The 22,283-nt window shown below is 39.1% G+C and overlaps 5 protein-coding genes across 5 annotated transcripts; 3 read left to right on the top strand and 2 right to left on the bottom strand.

The window, feature by feature from the left end:
• Positions 1-3,869: 3,869 nt before the first annotated feature.
• Positions 3,870-9,179, top strand: PKNH_0105000 (conserved Plasmodium protein, unknown function; the record flags this gene model as incomplete). The annotated part of the gene is made up of 1 exon (XM_002257509.1): positions 3,870-9,179. One exon carries the CDS (start codon positions 3,870-3,872, stop codon positions 9,177-9,179), a length of 5,310 nt encoding a protein of 1,769 aa, XP_002257545.1.
• A 2,769-nt stretch (positions 9,180-11,948) lies between these two features.
• On the top strand, positions 11,949-12,227 carry PKNH_0104900 (60S ribosomal protein L37, putative; the record flags this gene model as incomplete). The annotated part of the gene is made up of 1 exon (XM_002257508.1): positions 11,949-12,227. The coding sequence occupies one exon, from the start codon at positions 11,949-11,951 to the stop codon at positions 12,225-12,227; it is 279 nt and encodes a 92-aa protein (XP_002257544.1).
• Positions 12,228-13,444: 1,217 nt separating this feature from the next.
• Positions 13,445-14,034, bottom strand: PKNH_0104800 (conserved Plasmodium protein, unknown function; the record flags this gene model as incomplete). Its single annotated transcript, XM_039113738.1, has 2 exons — positions 13,445-13,498; positions 13,735-14,034. 2 exons carry the CDS (start codon positions 14,032-14,034, stop codon positions 13,445-13,447), a joined length of 354 nt encoding a protein of 117 aa, XP_038969364.1.
• Positions 14,035-14,943: 909 nt separating this feature from the next.
• On the bottom strand, positions 14,944-15,499 carry PKNH_0104700 (conserved protein, unknown function; the record flags this gene model as incomplete). Its single annotated transcript, XM_002257506.1, has 3 exons — positions 14,944-15,031; positions 15,225-15,309; positions 15,484-15,499. 3 exons carry the CDS (start codon positions 15,497-15,499, stop codon positions 14,944-14,946), a joined length of 189 nt encoding a protein of 62 aa, XP_002257542.1.
• A 1,046-nt stretch (positions 15,500-16,545) lies between these two features.
• On the top strand, positions 16,546-22,221 carry PKNH_0104600 (conserved Plasmodium protein, unknown function; the record flags this gene model as incomplete). The annotated part of the gene is made up of 9 exons (XM_039113737.1): positions 16,546-17,251; positions 17,397-18,205; positions 18,338-20,647; positions 20,767-21,097; positions 21,226-21,325; positions 21,500-21,554; positions 21,744-21,839; positions 22,007-22,074; positions 22,209-22,221. The coding sequence occupies 9 exons, from the start codon at positions 16,546-16,548 to the stop codon at positions 22,219-22,221; spliced, it is 4,488 nt and encodes a 1,495-aa protein (XP_038969363.1).
• Positions 22,222-22,283: the final 62 nt, after the last annotated feature.

Below are 22,283 nucleotides of genomic sequence, written 5' to 3'. Positions count from 1 at the left end.
CTCAAAACCTTGTTAAATTTTTGTTTGTTTTGTTCCATAATTTCTCTGCATATAGGGAAGTGGCCCCCGCATACACGCGTGAAAAGTATATTTATTACATCAAGGTGCACGTACCTTTACGTGGCATAAATGCCTAGTATAATACGCGCTTGTAATGTGAACAACATAACATATATATACTTTAAATGCATAGCTGGTATGTCCATCCCATGCGTGCAGGCAATTTTATCCATTTAATTGTGCCTACTAAAAATAAGTATGCACATTTTACTGTACTTTCACATGCGGCGTGTATAAACCTGCATGTACCACGCGACCTTCATAGGAGCAGTGCGCAAGTACATTTATATTCATGTATCGTTTTATATTTACACCCCGTTCCACGCGCATATAACATTTTAAATACATTTTATATATATGCATTGCGAGTATGCATACCCGTTTTCTCACATGTTATTAAGGTGCGCGTGCTTAATTGTTTTGACCCTATTTTGGCAGTTGCCTTTTGAAGTTCACTTGGGAAGGGTATGTAATACGGATATAATATACATATTATATATACATTTTACATACGCGTAGAGAGCAAAAAAAAAAGAAAACTGCGGATTTGCCGAAGTATGCATATATATATATACATATATGCTCATAATATGTACGTGGTGCTTGCTCTGCATTTATGAGCATGTGTCCGTGCGTTTATGCAAAACCCGCTTTGCTAATTTGGACGATGCGGACGTAGATATATATGCTAAAGATATCACATAATAATATTATATATATTTATGCTATGAATACCCGCGCACCGGATGTGGGAAAAAAATAAAAAGTTACTTTTCAAATTCTCATGCACGATTTTTTTTTTTTTTTTTTTTTTTTTTTCTCTCTGTATACTTTTACCTATTTTTTATAATAGGGGCACACAACTTTTTTTTTAGCGCATTTTTTTTTTTTTTTTTATGCCTTCCTTGAAATACGGCGCAAAAGGGATGTGCTTGAGTAAAGCGCACGTAAGGATGGTACATGCCAGGTTATGCATGTTACGTGCTATCATATGGTAATGCATACAATGTTAGTACCATGTATTTATGTTTGTATATATATTATATATTTATATACACGTATCATTTGAAAAAAAAAAAAAAAAGCACGGGAAGAGTAATAAGATTGCGTTTCCTGCGTGTATGAGCAATCGTGAAATGGTGAATCGTGCATGTTTATAACATGTTTGCGCGCAGGTAAAATGCATATATATAATATAAGAGGATAATAATACATAACGATACGCTTTTGTATTTTATAGCGTGTTATACGTATGCATAGGCATTTGGCCTTTATAGCAAATATTGGCATATGCTTATTAATATGCGCATTTCTTCAATTGTAATTAACCATAACACTTTGCATATGCGCCATGCCCGCTTTTACATATATCAATGTTGAACGTTTAAATTTGTAAAGCGAGGTCATTATTCAATTTTGTAAAATTCGCGAAAGTATGCGACAATTCGCGACAAATTAAATAAACATTATATAACTGCAGGAATAAAACATATGTGTTTTATTTTTTATAGGAAGCTGAGTTTCTCCATGCATATACATCCTTTGTGAATACCTCCCCCCCCCAAAAGTTTGTAATGATATTTTAGCGAGTTTTTATATAGCAGCAAATGCGCACGTTCGTGTTTGCTTGTGGTACATAATTTGTATGTACATTTTTGAGTACACTTTTGGCCCCTTCTTCTGGGTGCTGCCCGCCCTCTGGGTATATACCTCCAGGGTTTTACCTTTAGGGCGCTATATACTACTTCCTTGGTACTGCCTTTTGGGTACCCCTGCCCCTCTATGTTCACATTTGCACATGTACGGATAAGCACATGTATTGTATGTGTCAAATGCTGCTCCTTTTAAAATGCTTGCTGCGAACATACGAACGCGGCTATGCTATATGCAATTAAGTACTACCCCACGTGATGAACAATTGCAGTGATACATAAACGGCTAGAGCGAGTAATTTTGCTTGAGCGTGAAGGGGCATGTAGCAGTGGAGTACATACATGCATACGTACATGATAAATATGCACGCTGTATTGTACGCTGCTTTCTATGTCGCCTCACACCGCTTTACGTTGCCCGATCCCGCCTGTGCGTACATCGTACCTTTTTACAGCTTAAAGGGATCGAAGGAGCAACCCCCGAATGTAATACATCCGCGCGCGAACCGTGCTTGTTTTTACTCTCTTGTAAGATGATCAAGTGAATGAGCCATCGAATATTCGCGTGCACGTGTGTATGTATAAGTATATAAATGTGCATATATACCCACACATACATATGAGTACATGTATTTATATATGTGTACATGTGCTAAATGAACATTACTAATTGTTATAATTAAGAGGAACAAAATTGTTTCAATTTTTTTTTTTTTTTTTCTTCCTCGCCCCCTTTTCCAAAGATTGTTTTCTTTCCCTCCTTTCTTCGTTTCATTTCCCCCCTCTATGTATTTTCATGTATATAACTTTATAAGCGTAAAAAATATGCCAAATTGGAAGGCTATATATACGCTCAAGTTTGTTTAACGCAATAAGGGGCTGTATATATGAACGCGCGCTCACTGCGTGTATGCCCCTCTATGCGTGTTAAAGCCAAGTCCGCACGTATCAACGTGTATGTACGTGTGCGTGTGAGCGTAGAGCCGCGCGTTGCATGTGCCTGTACAAATATATGAATACATATATATATATACCTACATATGCGTCCTTAAGTGCGTACGTAGGTGTGCATATGCTGTGTGTGCATACTTTTGTACGCACACACAAGTACCCGGGGGCACGTACACCTTCGCATTTATGCGAGTGTATGTTGCCACGTTGTGTGTCACTCCTGTTCTGTGCAACCTGAAAGGTAGAGAAGGGGTCTACAGGGTGCCTTCCCCACAATTGTTATGTATACCCAAAAAAAAAAAAAAAACAAAAAACAAGAATAAAAAGCATTAAAAAGCGAAAAGAAAAAAACAAAAAACGACAATATATAGTCACAAAAAATAACAAAACAACGAAAAATACGCCACCCCCCCAAAAAAAATCAGAGAAAATATGTGAGAAGAGTCATGAGCGCTTGTGGTATGCTATCCTCATATTATACAACTTATTAATGAGATTAAAAAAAAAAAAAATAAATTCACATTTTATTCTTTATTTTAATATATTCCTCTGCTGCGCGACCACTTTATTCTATCTTTTAATGTTTCGAGTATGAGAATGAGAGAATGAGAAAATAAAAAAAACAAAACAAAACAAAAAAAGAGAACTACATACATATATGCCTTCATACGTATATACTTACGTATACTTTAAAAAAAGATTCGTTGGCGAATACGTGCCTGCCCACGTTTAGCCGTATTGTTTGTGTCCCTGCATCAACGGCCATCCGTCCACACATATGTAGTTGCGGAGGCATGAATGAAAAACTTGTCCCAAGGTGCTCACGACGCATGTACTATATATTGTACCGTGCGAGAGTGTACATGACAGGGAGGAGTGTTTTGTTAGACTAAAACGCATGTATATGTGTGAGTAATTACATGTATCTGAGTGATCAAACGAAGATTTCCTTTTCGACAGGAATTCGTCGTACAGGTATATATTTTTTGCGTCCCTGTATGCCCGGATCATCCCCCGTTGTATATTCCCCTCTGTGTACATATCGTACCTATATATATATATATATAAACGTACGTGCTGACATATACACACCTTTTTGTGTATAGCATCCTCCCACTTGGACTCACATCGTTCAGTCCCATTTTAAAAAATTCGACAGTCTTTTAAATATTCACACGTAAAAAAAAAAAAAAAAAAAAAAAAAAAATGAACAGCAACAACAGCGTTAGCAGAAAGAAGGTTGCGAAAAATGGAGGAACGGCCAAGGGTAGTGAAGAAAATGTTAAAGACAATGCAAGTATATGCGAAGAGAATTGTGGTGACAGTAGTAAAGAGTTGGAGCAAAATGTAAATGAAAAGAGTCAAGCCAAGTGCATGGCAGGTGTGAAGAAAGAGAAGGAAGAAGATAGCAGCACAAATAAGGGTGATGAAATGAAGCTCAAGGAAGAAAATCAAGATGTTAATAATCAGAAGGAAGAGAAAATGGAGGAGGAGAAGAAAAAGAAGAAAAAAAATAATAAGCTTTCCAACGCAGATGACGTAGACAACGGCAGTGGTGTCGGGAGGAAGAAGGAAAACCAAAGTGCGGAGGAAGGAAGCATCGAAAAGGAAAAGGTCGAAGAGGATAACAATGCGTCTGCTATCACGAATAACGACAACGTTAGCAGTATTGGCGGAGGTAGTGTAAAGAACGGCTCAGTCCAAGGCCACGGAAAAGGCATAAAGCAGGGGAAAGGAGGGAATAAATCTGAAGAAAGAGACCCCTCTGGAAATAGCGCCCACTACGGAAACTTCGGTGCGAATAATGATTGGAGAAGTGGCAAAAATAATAATAACGGGAATCATAGCAGTAGTAGTAACCACGGTGGTAACGTCGAAATAGGGAAGAACATCGGGGCCGTGTACCCATACTCGAAGGGCAACAACACGAACGGTGAGCTTTTAGTTAGTAGGGATAAGCACAGCGATTACAACGGAGCGGCTGTGAAGGATCCAAGTAAAAAACGAAGCTTTGTGAAGGGTGAAAGTAAGAACTTGGACGGAGGATACAACGGTAACGCCAGCAACGGAGGCACGAACAGCGGAAGTGTGGGTAACTACCCAAATAAAACTAGCTACAAATATGATTATAAGGGTAATAAGAATAACTACGGTATAAAGGGGGGTAAGAATTACAAAGGCCCAGCCCCGAGTATGCTCAGCAACAATGTTAGTGGGGGTATGTCAGGAAATATAAGTGGGAACTTCAACCCCAACGGTAGCGGAAATGGTAGCGGCAACAGTGGTGGAAGCATGAACAACAATCGTCACAATAGCAGCTCGTTGACCTACGATGGTTTTAACAATCACGGTAGCAGTAACAACCCCAATGAAGGCATGATGATGGATCCGATGAATAATAATATGATGATCTACAATAATAACAACCCCAATTATAACTATCTGCCTAACTATGCGTGCAATTATCCTTACAGTTATTACATGGATGATAGTGAGAGCAAGAATATGGAGTTATCTAATTATTATTCTTCGGGAAAAATGTACAGCGGAGCGCCTTCTTCCGCTGGAGGCGGTGGTGCTGCTGCTGGGACTGGAAGTAGCACAGGTGGTGCTGGCGGAGCTGCTAGTGGAGGTACCAGTGGAGGCGCCTCGGGAACGACTCCTCCCCCTGCATCCACGCCCGCAGCATCTTCCAGCGCTACCGCAGGAGCAGTAGTACCGGAAGGGTATAACAATGATGGTAGTTACGATGCTCGCTTTAATTACAGCAGTATGATGAACGACTTCTACAATTATCTCCCCTTCAATTATTATTATTACAATATGAATAATATGTACTTTGGCGGATCGAACTACAACCCTAATATACACAACACCCCCTACCATGATAACCTGAAAAATCGGAGGAATAAAAAGTACCTGTATGATAAGAATAAAAAGAAAAATTATAAAAATATGTCTTCGTCAAATATGTACAGTGAAATAAAAAACAGAGTCATCGAGATTTTCAAAAGGGAAAATATAATGACAGATGATTATTTGTTATACTTCATGTATAATAATGTGAAACTTAGCATTGACGTAATAGCCAAGCATCCATACATATCCCCCTTAGTTAACAGCAACACGCAAAATAACACTAGCATTCTGGCGAATGTGTTAAACGACTTGAAGTGCATCAACTTGGATAAGAAGGAGGACGAGGGTTGTGTAGAGGAAACGGAAAAAATGGAAGTTGATCAGGATGCTTCCACTTCTCAGGTAACCAACCCACAAGTTGTAACTACAGATGGAAAGGAGAGCAGCACTAATGTTAGTGGCAGCCATGTTGGATTGAATGACACATCGTATGAACAGGACGGAGAGGCGAAGCAGTCACAGGAGGGGGATGATTCCCTTAAAGAAGGAGAGGATAAGAATGTTGCCCCACCATCTGTAGATGTTAATAAAGCAGAGGCTGCTGTGAAGGAATGTTCTTCACTCAAGAGGGAGGACAACGTATTAGAGTCTGATGCAACAGGTGCAAATGAGAAGGAAAGCACAGTTGTAGAAGAAATGGCGGGTGAAGGAGGAGGAGGCACTTCCTCCTCTCCTGAGGACAAGAGCAAAAATATCGAAGTTAAAAATAACGATAAAGATGTAAAGGAAGTTTCAAATAACGCTGCTAAAGGTGGCGCAGTGGACTCGGGTAGTAACACGAAGATCCCCGTCGAAGAGGACAACAAAAACTTTTTGTTGAATTTAAATAATAAAAGAAACGTTATCATAATAAGAGATATCAATTCGCACCACATTAATACGATTAAGAGTATCGTTCTTAGTAGCCCCGATATCCAGGGGGTGGATGTTCTAAATATCAGGAACGACGTGAATAACACTATCTTCATCACGTTGAGGAATGAAAAGAAGACGGAGTCGCTAGCGCAATATTTAAAGACCAAATCTGTTAATGATAAAAAGTTAAACGTTCGAATTAAGACCACGCAGAAGATACAAAACATTATAGAGAATAACATTTTCAAGTCTACGGCTACCACGCTAGGGAATAGTAACAATGTGAGTGGAAGCAACCAAGGAAATAACCATAGCGGCGGGAGCAGCACCAACGCGTCTGCGATGGGAACGAACGGTAGAGGTGTTATGAGCGGTGTGAATGGTGCCGGTATAAATGGAGGAAGTACACATGGCGGTAGTGTCGGTGGTACTGGTGTTGGCACTGGGTCCATGTCAACATTGGTTGGATCACACAATTCGACCTCCCCCAATGGTGTAGTAGGAGCCATGGCTTCTTCCTCCTCCACTGGTGTTGGTGGGTCTAGCACCACAAACAACGCAGCGACGGCCACGCCGAACGGTAGTATCTCAGGAACAACAAGTGGAAACCATTTGAATATGATACCCACTTCAGGGATGCCAATGGGGCCCAAGCAATACATGAATTTTAACAACATGTATTATATGCCGAACACGATGAATGGTTATGATAGTAGTATTTATGGACACTGCGGTACTGGGAGCAATGGAGCTTCCAACTTCGATGCCTATTTGAATTATTACAACTATGGCATGAATAGCGCAGCGTACAACATGTATCCAAATGTTAATTTCTGTGATTCGTACGGTGGAGGAGGGTACAACATGTATTCGAATGCATATGGTCCTTTGCATGATATGAAGAACAAGTACAGTTACAATAATAACAAAGGGAGTAAATTTTCTAGGGGAGGTGGTGACGGTAACAATATGGGAAGAGTGAGCGACAACAATTTTAACAACGCAGTAATGACAGGCTCAGTAGGTGCTGGAGCACCCCAAGGAGGAGCAAGCGGAGGAGGTAATAACGCCCCCGGCTATTTTGCTAATGCGTACACGAATTACAACAATGTGTTTAGTAACATGTACGGAAATAATATGTACGGCAATATTATGCACAGTAGTAATATGCACACGAATAATATGCAAGGTAGTGTGGGTCATGATGGTGGAAGCAACAATAAGGGTGACAAGTATGTGGACGATGGAAGGAAGTTCCATCATGTGGATGGAGTGAATGATAAGATGGGAGGGGCCACAAGTACCTCTGGAACATCACACCATCATAATCGAATGACCAAAGGTGGAAAGGATGCGGATAATGGAAAAGGTGCCATAGGTTCGGCAGGCGCAGGCAACAACGCCAATAGTAAAAACAACCGAAGTGGTGCCAGCGAAAATGGAACCACCGGAGGGAAGAATAATAGAAGTAGGAGCAGCAGCAACTGTAACAACAGTACCTACAATGGAAATAACAACAACAACAACAATAGTGGGAATAATAATGGACACGGAGCTAGCAGCAACAGAAATGGTACAAATGGCAGTAGCGGAAACGGCAGCAGCGGAGGCGGCAACCATGGAAGTAGCGGGGGGAGCACGGGAAATGGAGGAGGAACGGGAAGCGGGGGCAACGGAGCGAGCGCAGGCAACGGCAACAACTGCAGCAGTAATAATAAGAGCGCCATGAAGACAAACGGAGAGTACAGCAAGAGCGGTAGCAAACTTATGGGAAATAATCAGAAGCTTAATAAGAAGGACCCCCTGGTAATGTACGAAAATAACAGTGGTAATAACAGCGTGATGGCGAAGAATGAAAACAAAGCAATTGAAAAGAAGAGTGGAAAAAATTATTATAATAAGAAAAATAGCGCAAGGAAAAGCGCAGAGAAAAAGAGCGATAACAAGAAGAAGGACGACATGACTACTGTATCCACAGATTTGGGGAGCAACGAGGTAACAAAAATGAAGGACGACAGGAAGAAGGGGAATCTGAAGCAGAAGGAAGACGATAATTATAGTGAAATGGCCAATCAGGCGGATCATCATCATTCTCAGCAGCCGCAGAGGAAGAAATCGCTCGAGATGGGCGAATCCTGCGAAGCGAATGAAGCGGAGGAAGAGAACTTCATCGCGAACAGCGACTTGGAAAATGATACCAGCGCAGAGAAGGATAATGAGGACTGCATTAATAATGAGGAGGAACATGGAAAATCCACCGAAGCGGAAAAGAGTGATGAAGGTAACAACCAAAATGATGATGTAATCGTGGAGAAAAAAAATAAGAAGGATTCTCTTGCAAAAAGTGAACAAGCGGGTAGCAGTGATGCCAAGGAACACACCAACAAGGTGTCCGCAAGAATTGGCGCTTCAAAGAAAAATTTCGCAAACAAAATTGGCACTAATAAAGACAAAGGCGCAGTCAATACTGACGAGAAAAGGGCCTCAAAGAATAAGAATAAAATGGAGGACGCCACAGTAAATGGCAGCATCGTCAACGTAGGTATAGCGACCAATGAAAGCAGTCCAAGTGGCAACACGCAAAATAGGAAGAAGTACTCCTATGTGGACATTATGGATTCATGCAAAAAACTAACCAACGTTGATGCCCCTCCTGAGTGCATAGACAAGCTCATGAAGGAGAATGTCTCCCTTTTTAGAAAGCGCGACGATCAGTTTTGTTGGAAGTTGAACGTTTTTTAATTCGCCAAGGAAAGGGGAAAATAAGAAAAAGGGAGAGAACGTTGAAAGGGGTTGTAGGAGGAACTCCCTTTTTTAGGGGTAGTATTCCACATGCCTGAGTGGTATAGGACCGCTTTGTACGTTTTGCCCCATTTTTTTTTTTTTTTTTTCTTCTTTTTTTTTTTTCTTTTCTTTTCTTTTCTTTTCTTTTCTTTTTTTTTTTTTTTCTTTTTTTTTTTTTTTGGATTTTTTTTTTTTTTTTTTTTTTTTGTAAAATTACCCATCTGCGACTGTACCAATCACCGTTCACATCATGTATATGCCGAGGAGACATGTAGTAAAATGTCCCCATGCTAAAACACGAACTGGACACAAATTGAAAGTGTAATTTGGAGCACTAAATCTGTGCCAACCGTGCATGTGCTGTGTTAGCCTTAACCGTGTGTGTAGAAAGGGCAGAAAATTGGTTAATAAATATAGTTTTGCGGAGGTTCTATATAACCCCCCCCTGTGTAAAGATCTTTTGGGTTATTATATTTTTAGCGCTGGTGCAGTTTTACCTTTTTTTGCATTCTCCAGCATTAAATGTTAGCCTTGGTGTTGAATCCCCTGCACAATTTTTGCTCATTCGAATTTTTTACGCTCACTTATGCTTTATTATTTAATGTTCGTATTTCCCGCATTCGTTTTTCCTTTTCCTTTACAGTCCCTCTCTTGCGTCTACTTGAATAAAACGCTAAAAACGTTGGTGGTGCGAAATGCGAAATGGGTTTCCCCACTAGATGAAAAAAGTAGAATTCATTTGGAAGAACTTTTACCAAAATAGTATATTTATAACAATCATAAGGTGTGCAATGTGTGGACACATAATTATGTGTTCGTGGGGGTGAGGGATGATTAAACTATCGTAATTTTGGCACATTGGTGGTTGAGGTGGTCAACGAAGGGTGTGTTCATAAGGAGGGCTGTGAGTTTTGGTTTTTTCTTTTTCTATTTCACTATTAGTTAAAAATGAGCTACCGCTTCTTATAATGAAGGGGTAATCTGCTGCGTATATGGGGAGGTTTTTTAGCAAAGAACCTCACGGGTGAAGAGTTATTATTAAGAGGAATCAGATAATCACAACAGCGGAAAATTCAGTGTGAACCTGGGGGGATGCATTCATGCCACTTCACTACATTGTGTTATTCTACCTAAAGGCGCCTTCCAATTTAAACATTATTTTTTTTTCGTGATGTGAGAAATTTAGCTAAATAAGAGAGAAACAATTTATTTATATTTTGTAGGAAAAAAATATATGATCTGTTCATAATTTTTTTTTTTTTTTCCCGCATTTTAAAAAAAAAAAAATTGAGGCAAATTATAAATGGGGTGATTAAGGGGGAGGGGTCACAAACAAAGTTGGTTATTTTTTTTGACCAAATGGGAATAATTGCTTCGTTAAGAAAAAAGGAAATGCGTTACTTTTTACAGCTTTTTTTTGTGAAATGGAAATTTACGAATATTTGTACATATGTATATACATTTATAATAGATGCCTTCTTATGTACCATCTCGAGGGGTAAAAAAAAAAAAAAAAAAAAATGCTCTAAAAAAGAAGGTTGCGTATATGGGGCATATGTATATATAAATATACAATAATAATGCGTTATTTTACCCCCCTCAACCATTCTGAGGGCGAAAAAGAATATAACCCCCTGGTGTAATGAACGGGAGGATTATAAAAATGTAATGCTGTGCATTGCAGCAGGTCCCTACTTTGGCTAATGTTAAAATGTTCGTGCATAATATGTGGAAAGCGCAACATCATAGGAAATTGCCCATTTGGGTTGGGGCTACACAGAATGGCACCCCTGATATATATGTAATGTTGTATATTCTGCACGTGCGCGGGGGGAGATACTAAATATATTTCATATATGGGACAACTGACGGGGTTGTTTTTTATACTATGTTTCATAAAAAGAAGGGGAGAACAAAATGAGGTAAATATCAAACAGTTCGAAAAATAATGCGTAACAAATAAAACCACGTACGTAGCGATATATTATATGCTCCTTTTTTTTTTTTTACGCCTAATGGAAAAAATAAATATGCGGAGGCACACTAATTTTCTGTCGGGAAGGAACATTTCCACGGTGCAAAAAAAAATGTACGTATGTATATAACTATATGTGCTGCGTTACGGCTCCATGTAGAAGGCCAAACGTAAATATGCCATCATGGAAGAATATTTTTCCCATCGCATTCGAACTTAGCGCCTCCCGTAACCCCTCCCAAGCAATTTGCAAAAATAATTTGCCCTACGCAGAGGGTTAAGCATAATAAGCACCATACGGAAGAAACTACAATACGAAAGCATTTTGTTCGCGTTCGTTTCCATGAGCCAAGTGCAAGGTTTTTTTTAAAAAAAAAAAAAAAAAAAAAAGAAAAAGTCACCCCATCGAAACCCCGTTATTATCGTTTTTACCCGCTCATCGTAAAAAATTTACGTTTTAACCATTAATTATCCGTATCTCATTTTTTTAAAAAGAAAAAAGGGTGAAGCGCTTTTTTTTTTTTTTTTTCCACGCGCATAAGCAGAAAAAGAGAAATTATTTCAGTTTCCCTCACAAAAAAAAAAAAAAAAAAAAAACAACGAAGTTATATTTTTAAATGTATACGTTGTTCATATAACATACGAGAATATAAGTAAAACAAGCATAAATTATACTACTGTCAGCGCGTGACAAGAAAACAACTCGCCGTTCACTACTTAACCTTTATAATAATACCATCGACACGTAAACAATGGGTAAGGCAGGAAAGGGAACAGGATCATTCGGAAAGCGAAATGGAAAGAGCCACTTCCTTTGCATAAGGTGTGGGAAAAGGAGTTATCATTTACAAAAGAAAAAATGCGCTTCATGTGGATACCCAAGTGCCAAGAAGAGAAGATTCAACTGGTCCATCAAAGCCAAAAGGAGAAATACTATTGGAACGGGCCGATGCAGATATATTAAAACCTTGAGAAGGAAATTGAAAAATAAATTCACCGAGGGAAGTACCCCCAAACCAAAGCAAAGATAATTGTATGGCTGTCAGATGGGTAGGATTTCCTTTAGGCATAACAAGAACACCATGGAGAGGAGAGCTGTCGTATTGAGGGGAGGAAATTCCCCCACGATTAGTGCGAGTACACGTTTGCGAAATTTTTGCGAGAAGGCTTCGTAGATTAGGAGAATTTAACGGTGGATAATTAGCCGCTTGGCACCGGGGCTGTTGTAGCCGCGTTGACCCATGGTAGGCAAATCACCGGATGAAAGAACGCAGGCAACGCGGAAAGTACGTCATATGAGGGAAATCATAACATTTGAATTACGTTTCAGACATTTGCCCCATCGAGCTTGTTTCATCGTGGTCACGTTATACATATACAAGTTTGTATATTCCCACATGCATTCCCATATATGTACATTCGTGCATATATATACGCTTGCGCAGGTGCTTGGCAAGGCACAGGTATTTTTTTTTTTTCTTTTTTTTTTTTTTTTTTATGCATTTTTTGTGCATTGTAACAACTATCACTTATAAAAATTAACTTCTCTTTCAAAAAAAAAAAAAAAAATAAATAAAAATGTGTACATGAACATCAAGGGTGCAGCGGGATGACAAACGTGCTGTAGGGGTTACAAGGAGGAGCTCGAAAAAATGCCCTTAAGAGGAGAAAAATTAGCACCAATTGGACGTTATCTCATGGATGGGGGGAATCTTCCTACATGTAGCCCTTTTGTCACAAAGGGGTCATTGGTCCTTATACAGCTTGTGCATGTGTAAAGCGGCGGCTGTAGGATTTTCCGATTTGTTGGACACCGCAGTATAGGGCCACATTCACGCAACGCCGACTACTTTGACTGTTCTGATGCCATCAGGACAATGATGCTCCAGCGTTTCCACTTTATTCTTCTGTATAAGCGGATGGGCGCGAAGATGGATACACCAAAAGGCAAGGAATATTTGTTTTTCTCAGATAGCAAGGTACGAGGCCGCATACTGGGTGTCAATCACATGTGACAAGTTGAACGGTTCAAGAGGATACTCCCAAGTGTGTCCTGCACACTTCCACGTTCTGTGTGATTATTGAACACATTTGCGAGTTCAGCATAACTGCTCGAACTAAGGTAATCTCCTCTTAGATATCCTTAGCATAAAGGCGAACCTTGCACTGTAATGGAAATTATTGCCTTCACCTCTTTGAAGAAGACATCACAGGGTGTGAATAGGAAATATATCTTGGATGCAATTGTTCATTTTTTTTTCTTGCGATTTAGGAGTATCTCAGAAATGGGGCAATTTGGAATCTGCGCAAGGGAGGAAAGGACAAAAAGATAAGTGAAACCAATAACGTGGAGAATGAACCAATGTGCCTAGTTGGCTGGAGAGTCTAACATGTGGTGAAAACTTGGACCCTCCACGTTCACCTTTGATGACACATTGTATAGAAGTAGCAAAAAAAGGAAATCATGCATATATTAGCATATTTATATGTACCTCCCATTTTCATTTTCTGTCTTTTGCCGCACTCCTCCCTCCTTACCTCTCGGATGTTGTATTCTTGATCGAAGAAACGAGCCTTTTGGACTGCCATGGCGGTCCCCTTCGAACTACTATTCTTGCGGACGTACTTCCCTCTTGAAACGCTTTTCCCATTCCGACTATCCGTCAGACTTTCGTTCAGCGCATTCGAACTGGAGACATCATCAATAGTTATTTCCTCCCTTCGAAGAACTTTCTTTCTAACGTTAATTATAATTTTTTTTTTTCTCTTTTTCTTCTTCTTAACTTCGATATTATTGTCTTCTTTATTATCTATGTCTTCGTTAGATTTGTTGTTCATTTTGAGATTTTCCACTATTGAGTGTTTTTGCTTTGGCCTGGAGTAGAGGCATTCTTATTTTGCACAGTTTTTTTTTTTTTTCTTATTTTCTTACTTTATTTTTTTTTTTTTTCTGTCACGCTTGACTGTGCAAGCATATGAGGGTAGCCTCCTACCCAGGAAAAATGAGTTAGAATGTGTTAAAACGTGTTATGGACAAATACAAATGGACACAAAGGGTAGCCACTTGGTTGCGCGGTTAGAATATCTCAAGGGGGGGCGATCAAACAGTTCTCATTTTGTCGGTATGAATAACTATATGTAGCAGGATTAGCCTTGTGCAAAAACATAGAAATTTTTTTTTTTTTTTTTTTTTTTTTGCATATTAGAAAAAATCTCGACTTTTTTGTTCCATCATGGATAGAACAACGGCAACTTTTCTGTTCCACCTTGGGTGTAAAAATTGCAACTTTTTTTTTTTTTTTTTTTTTTTTTTTTTTTTCGGACAACTGTGCCAGCACACACACGGTGCTAGTAGAAATTAAGAAAAAAAAAAAAATGTTACAATTTTTATAAGGGAAAAAAAAAAAAAAAAAAAAGAGAGAGAGAGCAAATATATTTTTATTATTCACCCATTTGTCTATACTTAAGTTTATCCATTCAGTCATAACAATGTTGTTTGATGGAAATTGTGCCCCGTGCACGCGGAAAAAAAAGGAGTCTTTCCCCAGCGGTGGGCATTTAATATAAACGTGTGTGCAGATTTGCAAATGTAGCACAATCGACTGTGACGAAAAAATGAAATAAAAAAAAAAAGAGGGAACGCAGTAACATGTTAACACTGAAACGAACGAATGAAGGACGGAGGCCCTGACGCAACAGGGGTGTCTGGTGGGGAAAGGAGAAATGATTTCCCTGCCAAGTCTTCGCTTAATCGCTTGACCCATTCCTCTGTCTGCTGTCCTCACTATAGCACGCGCGGAATTTCTTCAATTCGCTTTGACATTTTGCCCAATTTCTGCACAGGTGGAGATGATTAGGGGTACGCCATAAGTACAGGTGTGGGAAAGGTAGGGCTCCACTGTGCGGTTAACCACACACGGAGGTTCACATGGTGGTTCACATATTGGTTCGAGCGTAGGAATTCATTATGAAGGAGGCATGGTAGGGGTAACGATGACGATGGGGATATCCCCCTGATGTAGTCAAACCTGTCAAAGGTATCCAAACAGGCCAGCAGGGCACTGTACTCGTTTTCACATTTTGGCACTTCACCTTTGTCGTCATTGTGTTCATCTGACATACGAAATGGAGGGTGATTTAGTTGCTATATGTTCTCTTGCTTGAAATTGTACATGTGTGTAATATGCAGAGAAAAGATAAACAAGGACAACTACATGTATGTAATGCTAATTAGCTTGCATAATGATTAAACAAAAAAGGAGAAACCAGTCTTATATGTAGCATTACTTGCATATTCCTTCATTGTTTACGTTGTTTCTGAAAAAAAAAAAGAAATCGCCCATTGAAAGAATTCAGAACATTGTGTTCGTGCAGTCACCTTTTTCTCAGTCGTAAATTTCGTTCCCTTAGCATGTGTAATACTTTTCCTTTGTTACGAGTACTCATTATCGATTTTTTTTTTTTTTTTCCATAAAAAGGAAATAAAAAAAAAAATGTTGTCCTTGTGAGTGATCCTATACTTACCTACAATGCGTAAGCTTAGGATGACGCTTCGCGTGGAAGAGAAAATTCGGATGTGTACGCAATTTTTTTTTTTTTTTTTTTTTTTTTTTTTTTAAATTTATGTGTTACATCGCTTATGGGGTGGAAAAAGAAGGGAAAAGAGAATATGCATAAAAAAGGAAACACACAAGGAAATACACAACACGGCGAAGGGAAGGGGAGCGCGACGGAAAGGATAATGCAACACAATGAGCACACTAATCATGAATAATAAAACACACAAGCCGAGATGTTCCAATTAACAAGTCTCTCCATGTGAGGGCATTTTGGGAAGAGCGACACAATTCGCATAAGGTACCAGATGGGGTAACTCAACCAGTAAGTGTAAACCTAATTTTTTTAAGATCGCTTGAGAGGGAGTTTCCGCTGTTTGCATGCGAGTTTTACGTAGAGCCTTGTTCTCAAGTGACTGATCGGGGAAACCCCAATACTGCACTTGTGTCGCCTTTACGTATGAACGTATAGACCCCCTTGCCATTTGACGCCTCCACGAAGGGTTTTCTCCTCAGCAAAAACGATTTACACGTTAATAGTGCGGCGAAAGCGTTGCAAGATACGTTTCTTACAACGGAAAAAAGAAGGAAGGAGAAGAATCAAAGGGAGAACTCCCCAAAGCGGAGGCATAAAAGGGGACTGTAAAAACGCACGCAACCTGCGTGACAGGCCAATGGCGCAAGGGGTAAAAGGCGAATGACGAGGTGTATTTTTCTGGACACACACATACACAAGAAGGAGCGCCCGGCCGACCACTCGGTTGAGAACCTTCCCCTACAAGACAAATGAATGATGCATTTCTCGCCCCTCCAGCTGACCCTCCTGGTAGTGCTGCTCATAAAGTTCTTTTCTCACGCACTGCGAAATTATAAGAAGGTTAATGTGAAGTCATATATCCAGGTATGGCTAGAGAGGAAACACCCCAGTTATACTATCCGACGGGAAAAGAAAAAGTCGAACTACCTTTTGCCCGAGAGGAAGAGAAAATGGTGCAGTTCGTTCCAATTGTTCAGCGAGGATTCAAAGGATGGGCATGGAAATGGCGGCGATGATGAGGAGGGGGAAGACAACCTGGATCATGACAACCCCAACGATGGGGACCTGCAGGAGGATGAAATTTCTTACGAAGATGTGGAAGAATATCTGAAGAAGAATAATTTTGAAGCAGCACGAGAAGATGATGAGGGAAAAAAAGAAATTATTAAATTGATTAACTATCTCCCAACTTTAAAAAATGAAGAAGAATTTTTTTCCAAGTTTGGCTACTCCGGTAGCGAGAAAAGGTCTATGGAATATTATTTTAATGAAATGAAAAATCTTAAGGAGAAGAAGCAGAAGAAGAACCACAACATTTTAAATTTTATTCTATCCTATTATTTGAAGAGAAAAAATGGGAATTCGCAGAGCGCCTTGAGGAATTATCAGAGTGTGCAGTCTTACTACGACTACATTAATGATGTGATGCATAATCGAGGTGCCTCTCTCTCTGTACCCAGCGGTAAGTAAGATGAGCCCTGGCGTGTTCAGAAATCAACGTGGGGAGATACACATGTAAATATATATGCATACATATATATATGTATATAGGCGTATATATTTATTTTATTTTATTTATTATTTTTTTTTTTTTTTTACATTTGCAGCGCAACCATCCAAGAAGGACAACATTTTTTCCAGGAAGACGCTGTGTAATTTTATCTCCTTCTACCTGAAAAACGCAAACATTATAAAGTACGCCTGTTTTCTCTTCCTTAGTGGATTGTTGACCTTTTCCTTGAAGGAACTCATAAGATGCATCAAACTGGAGGAAATGTTCCTGTTAAGAAACCACTTTCACTTGGTCTACAAACTAAAAAATTTGCATGTGTGTAAAATAGGGGCCTTTTCCATGCTACTGAATTTTTTATTTATAAATAAGTACAATCAATATTTCTGCGTGACGGAAGATTTGTTCGGAATTTTATTTTCCAATTATTTTGCCTACGAAGGGATAAATAATTTGACCAAGAGGAAGATCGAGGAATTCATGCTAAAGTACAACTACACCTTGGATGATGTTCTAAACTCCATGAATGAAATGTTCTCTCACTACTTGTATAAGCAAATATGTACAAATGAAACGATGGATGGAGATGTCCTTCTTGTGTTGAACTCCTTTGTGCGTCTGTATCATAAGCTGTTCCGAAACAACAAAGAAAATATTAAAAATATTATAAGCCTTGTGGCAAACAAGTACAATGCGAATTCTATCGAGAAAGGAGAAAATAGGGATTCTATCCTTTCGAGAATTTTTTATATTTTTTATTTGTTGAATGTTATGTTTAAATATGATGTGGATTCAGTGCAGAGGCTGAATCTCCACCGTGGGAAAAGTCTACACATTCCTTTTTTCGCGCGGCACAACCGCATCTCTAACTACTTCCTCCTGGAACATATAGCACAGCAGATGGGGGTGAGTGTTCTCTGGACCAGTCACTGTTTTTGCATATGAATGGTTACCGTTTCTTTGTATAAATGGACACCCCTCGTGTGATTCACACAATTTCCCCTTCATTACTCTCCCTCCCTCCCCCGCCCGATGCAGGTGAAAGAAAAAACGATCAATGACAGTTTGCTCCAAACGATGAAGAGAAACTACGAGGCTCACATCCGGGGGCTTCTCAGTAACAAGAAGAATTCCAGTAGTGTCCTGGAGGATGTGAAAAAAATTGACTTCCTTACTTTGGATAATGCCATTTTGGAGGATGTGCACAAAGAAATTTTCGTCAGCATGGTTAAGGGAATTATGGAAGATGGGAATTACCAGCCTGTGTATTTTATTTCCCTTGAGAAGGAGGGTAAAGTTGAGACCAATGGGCTAGCAAGTGAGGGTGGTAAGGCGGGTGAAAAGTACATAGGTGAAGAGGAAGACAATTTGGGAGATGCCCCCTTGGGAGGAGAAGATATTGTTGTGCATGAGGAAGGTGACAGAGCGGACCAGTATGACGATTCAACTGACCTGGATGACGACGCCAGGGAGGAAGATGCATCCATAGGCGACTCGGACGACAATATGTACAGAAACCTGGAGAGTAGTGTGGATTACATTGTTAATGAGGAGGCGGAAAAATCAGGAAAAAATCAAGACAAGAAAGATATCATTGCAGAGAAGGAAAAAAAGGATCTGGAGGAAAAGAAACTCTTCCTGAACAAATGGAATGATATAAATTTCTTAAGGAAATATTTACATATGGATAAAAAATACATGGACAAATATCTGGAAAAGTACCTCTACGATTATATCTACAGGGAGTACAGAATTTTAATTAACAATTTAATTTTTAAGAAAATGAAGAACAAAAATGATAATTTATTTTTTTTGAAAAAAGGAATATCCATATCGAATGCCGCAACGGAAAATATAATAAAAAATATTTTGGTTAATTTTGTAATTAAAACCAAGGAAAATATTGGCATTTTTTTGAAGCTGGAAAATATGGAAAAATGTCTACGCCTTATACACAATTTGATTTATGTGTATAAGAAAATAAAGAAGAAAAAAAAATTATTGAAAGTTCCAAGTGGCGATCTTTTTAGCCTGGACGATCTGTTCGCGTTTAACTGTTATAAGTCGCTGGACCGGAGCGGCAAGGCGGAGGGAGCGACAAAGGGAGGATCTGAGGGAGGAACACCTGGGCAAGTGTCAACTGGAGATGGAGAAACCGGGGAGGGAGTTGCTGCTAATGGATCATCCCCGGACGAGCTGTCTGTTATGGAATTACCCCCTGACGGAAAAGCGAAGGAAGGCCTTCCCACCGAGGCGGACGAGGAGGAGTTACTCAAAAGGATCATCTACAAAGATCACCTTGAGGGAGAAGACGGAGGAGATGGAAAAGATGGCATACTCTCCGAAGAGGATCGAAAAAAATTGTACGAAGAATTTGTAATAAAACACATGAAAAATCAATCAGAAAGGAAAATCTTGAAAATAATTTTTAACTTAAATTACGACCAAGTAGACAGGGAGGTGGAAGATAACATCATCAAAAGGTTCTTAGACAAAATATGCGCAAAGTATTTAAGCAAAATGAAAGAAGTGGATGACAAGTACAAAATTATTGGGCAGGAAAATTTGTTCGATTATAAAAATATCAATTTTATGGAGTCCTTGGACGGGGAGAAATACAAGAAGGGCCACAAAAAAGGGGGAGAAGGAAGTGTATCCGAGAAGGAAAATTTCATCATTCGGAAGGAAGATATTTTTGACCACATCGATGACGATTCATTTGAAGAAATTTGCAAAAAAATGTACATAAACAAAATTAAGGAAGCCAAAAAAAATCTATACCAAATGAGAAAAAATTTATATATGTATGAAATAATATTGAACATGAAGAACGCTCAAGAAATACACGATATTTTCCTCATTGATGAATATGAAAAAATGATTAAGGATATTATAAAAACGAATATATTAAATAAGAATTATAAGAATATAAAAAATGTGTATTTAAAAAAAATTGTTAACTTTTTAAATTTGTCTGAAGAAAAAGCTGCTGACGTTGAAATGAGGTGTATTTATTTGCAGACATATGAAATATTCTGCTCGGTGAAGGAGAATTTCTACATTTATAGGAGCGACAGCGATTTTGTGAATAACATTAACGAGATTCTCACCATATATAAAAACTTCGACTTGATTAAATCACAGGGAAAACAGTACTATGTCAAGTTTTCCCTTATGGAGTCCAACTACAATTTGCTCCATCGCATTATCGAGCGCTATGTTCTTTACGTTATTGATTTGATCAACGACGAAAACAGATCCCTGTACAAGGAAAACATTTTTCGACTGGCTGCAATTTTTCGCGTCAACCCCACTGTGATCGATGAGATTGCGACTAGAATATACAAGGTAGGCCAGAACAACAGTGCCATGTAGCGGAGTATGGAACACCTCGATAATACCCTAACAGAACACCTAAAAATAATGCACCTTTAAATGTGATTCCTTTTTCCCTCTCCTTTTCGTAGAAATACATCGAAAGCCAAGACCTTCATGCCATGAATAACATGGACGCCTTTTTCTCCTTCCTCTTTAACATGGAGAAAGAGAGGCAGTGCGAAATAGTTCTGGAGCACCTGAGGAAAAAAGTCGACACGGATTTAGCCTCCGGCGAAAGCTTCCAAGAGAGGATGCACAAATTGTATGACATTATATTCTTTATAAACAACAATCTACAGATAAGGAAGAACATTTTCGAGGTGTCTTCGGTCGGTGCGGATGCTGTGTATGCTTTCTTAAGTGCCTGTATCGAGGAGTACCTCCATGTCAAGAAGACAGAGGCGTTCATTTCGGATCATCGTAAGTTTGCAATGGGTTGTGGAATAGATAGGAACCTCGAGAGCAGCGTGGGCAACTGCATTTGTTACTTGCTTGCATAGCTGCTTCAAACAAATGCGTGATGTTTCCGTTAACCTTCCTCCTGACAGGCGATTACCTAAACCACTTGAACAATTGTTTGAGCAAAATAAAGATGCTCATAAAAGGGGATCAGGAAAATGTGCACATGAGTCATGTCATAAATGTTTTGTAAGAATTTGCCATGTGCCTGAATATCAACGTAGCGCATCCGTCCGTATGAATCTGCATGCGCACCTATCTCCTCCTGCGTGTGGGTATTACTATTCGTACATTTATTATACATACATCATCATGCATTAAATATATATTTATGCTTTTTTTTTTTTTTTTTTGCCCCTGCAGGAAGAATGCCATCGTCAGAAAAGCCATTTCCCTTTTAGACAAGTTCCAATACGATGTAAGGAGAGGAAAGAGCCATATTGCATGCAAACTGCGTGATATGGAGGAATCTCAATTAGAAAACGCAACATATGCAATGAACCATCTGCTTATATACCCGTTGCATTACTATCACGATTCCAACTGCCCCCTTAAATTATAAATTCTTTTTTTTTTTTTTTTTTTTTTTTTTTATCCCCCTTGACAGATGTGTGTAGAAGAAATTTATAACCTGATCAAACTACAAATGGTCGATAGCAGCAGTAACTTCGCAGATGTGGATATCGAGAAGAGAAAAAAACTGGTAGGAAGGCGATGGTTTTTCATACACACAGAAAAACTGCGTAGAAATATGTGCGTGTAGTCGCAATTTTGCGGCAGCTTTCCGGAAAAGGCGTGATGACAGTTATGTAACGTTCCGTTTCTCTATCTGTGTAAACGTGCTGCTCCCCCTTTATTCGCACCCCTCAGGTAAACATATTTTCCTACCAAAATATTAGCGATGAGAAGAAGTTCCTCTACATGGACATTTTGAACAAGTAAGGATGTGGGGGTTGCGACATCGGCGGAGGTTCCATGTCCTCGGTATGTATAGGAAAGGCAAAAAAGTTCATTTTATTTTTTTTTTTTTTCTATTTTTTTTTTTTTTCTATTTTTTTTTTTTTTTTTATAGAGCCTTATTGTAATTTCGACTCGAGGTTGATCACCAAATGGCGTCTCCAGATGGCAAATTTGAAGAATAAATGTT

This window comes from Plasmodium knowlesi (assembly GCF_000006355.2).
Source record: "Plasmodium knowlesi strain H genome assembly, chromosome: 1".
Classification (NCBI taxonomy): Eukaryota; Apicomplexa; class Aconoidasida; order Haemosporida; family Plasmodiidae; genus Plasmodium; species Plasmodium knowlesi.
Note: the sequence above shows the minus strand (reverse complement) of the source record. Positions and strands in the feature narration are given on the sequence as shown.